The following is a 9330-nucleotide window of genomic DNA, read 5'->3' on the forward strand; positions in this document are numbered from 1 at the left end:
CGCTCTGGCTTCTCCTCTGTGAACGGAGCTGAGCACAGGGCCTGCCGTCACGACGCTGTGAGATTTCTGACATTAACGTGGGTGCCAGCACCGCTACCGGCCCAGAGAAACTACTCACTAAGTGTTATCGACAGTGATTACTGGCGGATGTCACATCTTCCGAGGCAGTGTAAAGCCCGATGTCACTAGAAGCTAAGAAACGGAAACTCAAAGGCATTTGCCAGAACTTTCTTTACAACAGAGTCTTCGTGGCAGAGTAACCCCGGCCACTGTGAACTGAAATGATGTAGGTTCCGAGGAGAAATGAGGGAGTCGGAGTCTCTACCACGGGGCTGTCAGACAGAAACGGACGCTGACCAAACCTTCAGCCGGGTCTGCCCCGGCTCTGAGCGGCCTGGAGCTCGGATCCCGCAGCCAGTCGGCCGCCAGAGGCTCTGGAAACCTCTGCTCGTCCTGACACACATCAGGGCGCCTAGTGCTTCTATTCTGACGGGTCTTGCCGACATCCCTCCTCCCCTGAAGCGGTGGGTCTCTGTCCCCACCAGGACGTGGGCACATCTCTGCCCGGAGGGACCCCCCTGCCAGGGAGGGGAGGTGCCGGGCCCTCCTCTAGAACTTGTCTTCCCAAAACCAGTTCCTGTGGTCTCAGGGGCCAGAAGCCCTCCCAGCCTCAGGAGGAGGCTGCCCAATGGGAACATCAGCTGAACTGCCGCCGCCCAGCGCTGTCAGAGCGGAGGCGCTTTAGGGAGAGTGGACGGACATTCTTTCTCGGGCTTCACAAAACTCAGAAGATGAATGGGGAACTGAAATAAGCTGGGGTTTGTCTGTTTTTCCCATTAGACACACCCGTCTGAAGTGAGGGAGGGCAGAATTCATTCTCGCCTTCTAACACACCAGCGATTTCCTAGTTTCTCAACAGGCCTCTTTCAAGGTGACTTGGTGTAAGAAGGTGACTAAGATCCCTTAAGAAAGGCAAGTGCAGATCCCGTACGCTCAGGTCAGTACCTGCCTATCTTTTTTTTTTATCTCCCCCCCCCCTTTTTTTTGTCAATCCTCACCCAAGGATATTTTCCCATTGATTTTTAGAGAGAGCGGAAGGGAGAGGGAGTGACAGACAGAAACATCGATGCGAGAGAGACACATCGATTGGTTGCTTCCTGCATGTGCCCTGACCAGGGCCAGGGGTTGAGCCTGCAACCAAGAACTGTGCCCTGGACGGGAATCAAACCAGAGACCCTTCAGTCCATGGGGGGACACTCTATCCACTGAGCCAAACCGACCAGGGCGAGCACCTGCGTTTCTAACAGGATAAGCTCCCTCAGCCACGTGGGAAACACCTACCGAGGAACCATGCTTAACACTGGCCCTGGCACAGTGTAGGGGCCACAAGGGCCCGGCGGGTGGTCTGCCTGCCTGTTTCTAAAACTCTACCATGTCATTCGAACCTGCAACCAAGGCACGTGCCCTTGACCAGAGTCGAACGTGGGACCCTTCAGTCCATAGGCCGACGCTCTATCCACTGGGCCACACCAGCCACAACGTGCCTATCTGTTGAATGAACCTAAGCTTGCTCTAGACCAGGCCTAAAGGTGTCAAATGATCATTAAAAAGAGGAATTTTAAAAAAAGAGAGACTGATGAGGTCAGAGATCAACCTGACCATTTCCGGTTAAGACTAACTGGAAACTATTGGTACCAGGAAGGAGGACACTGTCAGGGTGCCGACCTCAGGGCCTGGAGGGGCCGGGCAGGGAGAGGGAGACAGGTGAGGTGGACGGGTTTGTGTATTACACTCGGAGGAGCGTCCACGCCCCAAAGAAAGAGGCTCTGTCATTTTTCCTGCAACACACAGCCCTCTTGGTCTATTACTTTACTTTTGATAGAGACATAGGCAGGAACAAGAAATACTTCCTTTTCCGTTCCCTCCACTGCAGATGGAGGTGTGTGGCGCCTGAGCCCTGCCCGGCGTGGAGCACACGGCGGGGTGAGCACTGCGGGCAGCTGGGGTGTGACCCCAGGCCCCGGTTCCAGCCCAGCTCCAGCCCCGGTTCCAGCCCAGCTCCTGCCCCAGCTCCAGTCCCAGCTCCAGCCCAGTTCCAGCAGGGATGCAGAATGAGGGGGCATCCTCTTCCCACTTTCCAAGAGAAACTACAATTTTCATTTTCTGTGAAATCTGTGGGGGTTTTTGTCCCCACCCCCTTCTTCTATTGTTTTTAAACACTGGACATGTATTCAGGGGTGAAAAAAAGCCCCAAGCACTAAAGAGGGCAGAGAACCCCCCTTCCCCACCCCCTGCTGCTGGACAACCTGGCCTGCGGCCTCCCGCCTGGCCCCATCCCGAGCGCGCGAGGACCCACCTCATCACGTTGTCGTCGATCTGCATCAGGGACGTGGCCATGTACAGGCGGCTCAGGTCCGAGTCCTCCAGGGTCTGGGGCTTCTTCACATGGTCCCCAAACAGAGCTTGTCTAGAGGGAGACACAAGGCAGACAGAGGACACGCGGGTGAGAAACCAAGCAAATCCCACGCACACTGGAAACACCTCCCATCCATCGCCAGGGCTCCACAGCGCAGCTGGAAACCACTTTTAATTTAAAAAATGCTACAGCGGAGCCGCTTCCTGGTCCGGAGGCAGCCAGGGGGCAGGGACGGCGCGCATCTGGGGGAGTTAGAACAGCTGCCTCCAGCTCTCACACTTCTCTGAGCGGCGCTGGCGCTGTTGACTTGGGAATAACTGCCGGGAGATGGGTGCCAAGACCTCATTTTCCTTCTCAGGGGCCGCTAGACGAACTCCAGATCGGGGCTGAGCTGGGCGGCTATGACCAGGCCTTCCTGGCGGGGGAAGAGGTCCCGGGCGGGCAGTCACACCGTGAGTGGTGGGCAGTTTCCCTAAGTGGCAGCCCTGACTAATTTTAACATCATTTTTCATGAGAATTTTCAGCTGAAAATATTCAAGAACACCCGAACTGGGAGGAATATATTTATTTTTATAATATTCATTGCAAATTGGTTTTTTAAATTAAATTCAAAATATCGTGGTGTGTGGGGATGGTTTCCGTTTTGGACGCGTGGCAGTTAACTGGTTAAGGCTCTCCAACGTGTGAGCTGCAAAGCCAATATGTACTCAGTAATCACTTCTATTCAGGATGACAAGAAGGGTCAAGGTCAGCGCCACGTGAACCCACCCACCCACAGGGGCCCCCTCTGGGTATGTGGCCAGGATGGCAAGCACCACAGAGTTAGTTCTTGAAAAAAAAAGAGAGTAAGTAACTGGTCATTCAGTCAAATTGCCTTTTCTCGGATGGTGCTAAGAACATCCTAAAAATGTATTGTTGAGGCCCATTACATGCCAGCCTCTGGGACTCAGAAGATATTGATGATAATCATAACAGTGAGTCAAGCTCCTATTACTGAGAGCTCCCGCACCCCGGGCCTGCTCTGAGCACTGGCCAGGGCTACACCACCAGCGCCCCCACCCCCCGTCCCAAGGTTTCTGAGCAGGAGAGGCCGGGAGCACGGAGACCTGACCCCACAGGTGGCACCAGGCGCTGGGCTCCTGTCACACTGCTGCTCGGTCAGACGCCCAAGACCCCCAACCACAAAGCCTCCTACGGGGAGAGGTTCCTGAACACTGACCAGCCGCCCCGGGATGGCCTGGATTCACTGGGAATGATGACAGCAGCCAGCAGGGCACCTGCATCTCCCCCGCCCCTTCATGTTCCCTGGAGAAGTCAGAGTCCGGCCTTCAGCGACGCCCAAATGAGCCGCCGGAGGACCGTCCCCCGAGGGAGGTGCCGCACCTGTGCGAGAGGATGATCTTCTTCATGTTGTCGGCCATGAGGAAGTTGTAGAAGCGGCGGCACTGGTCCCACTGCATGAAAGTCTCCTGGGCCCTGAAATAACCACAAGAGGGTGATGGGGTGCGTCCTGGAGAGGAAATGGGGGGGAGGCAGCAGGCTGGGGGGCTCTCGCCCCTGACAAGTGCCAGCTGCTCCCTACGGTGGCAGGGGCCTCGACGGCACTCACACTCTCTGCATGGAAAACGTCAGAGAGGTGCAGAACATGAGCCCAGGAGAAACCTTTCCAGGGACACAGGCTGTGCTGGTGACACTCCCGATACCTCAGCACGTAGGCCTCGTAGTCACAGAACCTGCCCGCAGCAGAGCCTGCTTCGCTGGCAGAGACCCCTTTCTCTGTTTGGTCTCCTACCTTGCACACATTTTCGGGCTTACTGCGGGAGTGTGGAAGGGGTGGGTGGGTATGGGGACGAACACTACAGGCAAAAACCTAAAGCACCTCTCGCTGCTGTTCGGTGTGAGCCCCGAGGTGGCTGCCACAGTGAATGAGAGCAGGAACTTGAACTACGGCCCGTCTGACCCGACTGGGTAGTTTGCCAAGCCCTGCACGAGCCACTTCACCCGCCAAGCCTCAGTTTGCTCATCCATCAAATCAGGGGTTTGATCTAGAGCAGTGGTCGGCAAACTGCGGCTCGTGAGCCACCTGCGGCTCTTTGGCCCCTTGAGTGTGGCTCTTCCACAAAATACCCCGTGCAGGCGTGCATGTACAGTGTGATTGAAACTTCGTGGCCCATGCGCAGAAGTTGGTATTTTGTGGAAGAGCCACACTCAAGGGGACAAAGAGCCACCAGTGGCTCGAGAGCCGCAGTTTGCCAACCACTGAGCTAGAGAATCCATTTTCACACCCAATTGCTCTATAGCTGGTCCCATCACAGGCCGACAGAGGCCGCCTGGGGGACCTCACTGGTGTCTTCATTGCTTTTGTTAATGGCGGACAGGAGTCTATAGACCAGGATTAGTGGTGTTAGAAATGAGTCTGTCCTGGCCTCGATAGTCATAATGGAGTTCAAAGGATGAATTAAACTGGAGAGTGCCCTAGCCCAGCGGTTGCCAACTTTTCGGACCTCACAGACCACTGGCTGGCGACTGCTGCCCTAGCCGGTGTGGCTCAGTGGATAGAGCGTCGGCCTGCAGACTGGAGTCCTGGATTCGATTCCAGTCAAGGACACATGGCCAGGTTGTGGGCTTGATCCCCAATAGGGGGCATGCAGGAGGCAGCTGATCAATGATTCTCTCTCATCATTGATGTTTCTATCTCTCCTTTCCTCTCTCAAATCAACCTATATATATAAAAGCCTCCTGATACCATCCAACCGGTAGCTATGATGTGCACTGACCACCAGGGGTCAGACACTCAACACAGGAGCTGCCAAGCTGCAGTGACTTGGCAGCTGCGGTTCTCAGGTGATGCACCCGGAACCAGAGAGGAGGAAGCCAGATTCTGGGGTGTGTCACCTGAGAACCACTCTCTCGCAATCCAGGACCCCTCGGGGGAAGTTGCAGACCGGTTTCGGCCCAATCCACACAGGCCAGGCTGAGGGACCCCACTGGTGCATGAACCCGTGCACCGGGCCTCTAGTAAAAATATATTTTAAAAAAAGAATTAAAGCAGAGTTAGAGTCTGGCCACACACATTTCCAGCGCTAGTGGGCCGCCACTCATGCCTAGGGAACGTGTAGCATCCACTAGATACCAGCAGCTTAGGGCATCCGTGTCCCTCCCTCACCGGCTCAGCACAGCTCAACGTGAGCTTGTCTGGTGGCAGCAGCTAGACTTTGCCAGTACAGCAAGCGGTGCTGGCTTTGGGGCCTTGGAAGGGCTCTAGCTAGAAGGGAGGTGCTCCTGGAATGCGAAGCCTGAGGGAGGGGATGGATGGCTGACAAGCGGGGCTATAGACTCAGCCAGGAAGGATTTGCCAGAAGCAAGACATCCGTGTGGCCCCGAGAGGCAGGCGAACTTTCCCTGCTCTTTCCTGGCAGGAGGGAAGCATTGTTGCCACCATCCCAGGGCCGAGAAGGCTCACTGCCCTCAGGTCATGGTGGGGAAAAAGGTTACACTGGTTTACAGTAGGCTCTGACCTTCAGCGAGGAGGTCTCATGCTAACGCTGAGGGGAGCTGAGCTCCGGGCAGCACCAGCACACAGGACCCTGGTGTCTCCCTGACCTGCCCCCTGACCCTGAGTGCAGGGCCCTGGGACCTTAGGATACAGTTGCCTCTTTCTCCACTCATTGCGAGAAGTTGTGTGACAATAGCTATTCTAAGTGTGGAGATCTCTGTAGCATCTCACATTTTTTTTTTGTTCCCTAGCTTCTTCTTTTTTAAAAAAAATATATTTTATTGACTTTTTACAGAGAGGAAGGGAGAGGAATAGAGAGTTAGAAACATCGATGAGAGAGAAACATCGATCAGCTGCCTCCTGCACACCCCCTACTGGGGATGTGCCTGCAACCAAGGTGCATGCCCTTGACCGGAATCGAACCTGGGACCCTTCAGTCCGCAGGCCGACGCTCTATCCACTGAGCCAAACCGGTTAAGGCTCCTAGCTTCTTTTTTAAAAACATCTTTTTGTAAGAAATTAAAGGATAGTTGCACAGTTGGCGTGGCTCAATGGTTGAGCATCGACCTATGAACCAGGAGGTCATGGTTTGATTCCCAATCAGTGCACATGCCCAGGTGTGGGATCGACCCCCAGTGTGGGGCGTGCAGGAGGCAGTCAATCCATGATTCTCTCTCATCATTGATGTTCTCTCTCTCTCTCTCTCTCCCTCTCCCTTTCTGAAATCAATAAAAAAATATATTTTAAAAAAATTAAAGTATAGTTGACCAGGGGGATACGAGTTTCAGGTGTACAGCAGTTACTTGACATTTACATACCTTACTGTGTGATGCTGCAGTAAGTCTGTCACCCTACAAGTTACTATGACAATGCTGACTATATTTCCTGTGCTGCACCTATATCCTCGTGATTGTTTTATAATTGCACGTTTGTACTTCTGATTCCTTTCGCCGTTTTTGCTCATCCCCCCCCACCCTCCTCTGGCAGCCATCAGTTAGGGCAGGGGTCCTCAAACTTTTTAAACAGGGGGCCAGTTCACTGTCCCTCAGACCGTTGGAGGGCCGGACTATAATTAAAAAAAAACAACTATGAACAAATTCCTATGCACACTGCACATATCTTATTTTGAAGTAAAATAAAACCAAAACGGGAACAAATACAATATTTGTATTTGCATGTGGCCCGCGGGCCGTAGTTTGAGGACTCCGGAGTTAGGGTCTCAGCTTCTTAAACCTTCTTGGCCTCAATTCCAACACTCCTTTGCCAAATGCGTTGATCGGGTGCTCTTGCCAACAGCAGGTGGCGCTACTGCCACAAAATGAAAAAAGGCTGTCGAGACGATTTTGTTCATTGAAAAACGCAGGAAAAGAAACGTCCCACATCCCCTACGTATCAAATCCAGTGCTCTCTGAACACACAGCCGGTGTTCACAGTGATTTCACAGCGCCTGGTTCAGGCTTTTCCAGATGACTGAAGGCTTGCTGAAAGCTGGACCACGTGGCGGGGAGAGCAGACGAAGCTCTCGGGCCAGGCTGCTCCTGAGCCCCGGGCAGGCCTCTGCTTGCCTCTGCTGTCCCAGGGACGGGGCAGGAGGGACTCTGGTTACTCTGGTTACAAGATGGCTGTGAACCTGGAGTTGGTTCTTTCTAGTCAAGCCAAGACCAAGGCACAGTCCTTTCAGCTGGGCCTCCAGAGAGTAGAGGGGACAGAGAGGAGGGTCCCCAACAGGAGGATGAGGGGGCTCACCTAGTCCTGCCAACTAGAGCTGGGGAGACCACGGAGGTCCCAGCCCAGTGACGGCTACACGTGGCTAAATATCAGGGGTCGCCGTGAAATGTGTCCACATGCGGATTCCTGGCCACAGGCTCCAGATTCATGAGTCAGAATCTCCAGGGGTGAATTTACTTCTAACACAATCTCCCAAGTAAGCCTCCATGGAGTGGGATTGTCACCGTTCACCAGACTGGCCTTTGTAGCCCCTGATCTGAACCGACTCTTATCTTACAGTGAATAATGATGATGATCGTGAGCAGTGGCTGACTCATTTTCTATCTGTTGTACCCATCAGTAACACTAAAGACGTTATAATGAAGAGTGAGCGCAGGAAACAATATGCATGCATTTGAAGAGTTGGAGGTGTGTGAGTGTGTGAGTGTGAGTGTGAGTGTGTGTGTGTGTGGTGACTCGAGAGAGATATGGGATGCCACCGATCTGGGGTTTGGCCAGTGGGGGGGGGCGGGGGCGGAATCTGAGCAGACACTAACCCCTCCCAGGCTCATCCTACCGGGCTCTGCTGCCAGGAGAGAGAGGGGCGAGACAACCCTTACCCCAGCAGGTCACCCCCTTGTGCTGCTGCCTAGGACACCTGAGAGAGGAACGCTTGAGGGGGAGGCACAGCTGGAATGACTGCCACAGATCCCTTCTAGACGCCACCTGAGACCCGACTGTTCCGTGGGCAGGAGGGATCTGGGGTCGAAAGGCCCAGCCGTCGGACGCTGGTTAGCCTGTCTCCTGTGCCCTTTCCTAACCCCCCGTCGTGCAAAACTCCTGCAGCACAAACAGAGGAAGGCTTTCCACAGACTCCACAGGGAAACGGCCGCTGGAAGGGAGCTTCGGCTCGTCCAACTACAGACCTGGTCCTAATACAGCTGCATGGACAGGCGGAAGGGGTCTGATAGGGCCACTCCTGTGTATGACGCGCAACAACGACCCAGAAACCTCAGCTCGGTCCGCCACAGCACATCCCGAGGGCTTTGCGAAGCAGCGTCAGGTGCAGTGGGGTGTCTCAGCCAAAACGTGCTAACGGAAGGGCCCCACGGGAGACAGGAGTGGGGGCGCGGGGTGGGGTGGCTCACCTCAGCGCGCTGTACCCCTGGCACACGCTGACGCAGCACAGGACCTTGTCTTGGTTCGCCTGTGTCTCCCCCAAGTATTTGCACACGATGTTACCGCCCAGGCTGAAGCCCACGACGACCAGCTGGGTCAGGGGGTACGTCTTCTTGATGTAGTTGACCATGGCTCCGAACTCCCAGGTGCAGCCTGTGGGCAGAAAGGTGAGGACGCCGTCATGTCGGGTGCGACAAATGTGACACGGGGGAGGGGATGCCAAGATATTAACAGAGAGAGAGAGATAGAGAGAGAGAGAGAGAGAGAGAGAGAGAGTGTGTAGAGAGAGACTCAGACAGACAGGTCTCTTTGGCCCCTGGAGAGAAGTTCCCAGATCCCCCAGGATAAGAGGAAGCATGGTGTGTGTAAAGAGAGACTCAGGCAGACAGGTCTCTTTGGCCCCTGGAGAGACGTTCCCAGATCCCCCAGGATAAGAGGAAGCATGGTGTTAGTAGTGCCCATGGAGGAAGGTACCAGGTATCACACACGTGTAATGCTCCTTCAAAGGCGGGTTGTGAGAAGGCTGTGTGGA

General features: G+C 54.6%; 1 protein-coding gene across 1 annotated transcript in view; it reads right to left on the minus strand.

Moving 5' to 3' along the window:
- Positions 1-9330, minus strand: part of ABHD2 (abhydrolase domain containing 2) — a 69249-nt gene that overhangs the window by 7400 nt on the left and 52519 nt on the right. The window contains exons 5-7 of the mRNA XM_006756278.2: positions 8768-8951; positions 3800-3892; positions 2357-2467 (exon numbers count right to left, since the gene is read on the minus strand). Of these exons, the coding sequence (XP_006756341.1) occupies positions 2357-2467; positions 3800-3892; positions 8768-8951 (388 nt within the window). The remainder of the gene's footprint in view (positions 1-2356; positions 2468-3799; positions 3893-8767; positions 8952-9330) is intronic.

Source organism: Myotis davidii, unplaced genomic scaffold (genome assembly GCF_000327345.1).
Source record: "Myotis davidii unplaced genomic scaffold, ASM32734v1 scaffold954, whole genome shotgun sequence".
Taxonomy (NCBI): Eukaryota; Metazoa; Chordata; class Mammalia; order Chiroptera; family Vespertilionidae; genus Myotis; species Myotis davidii.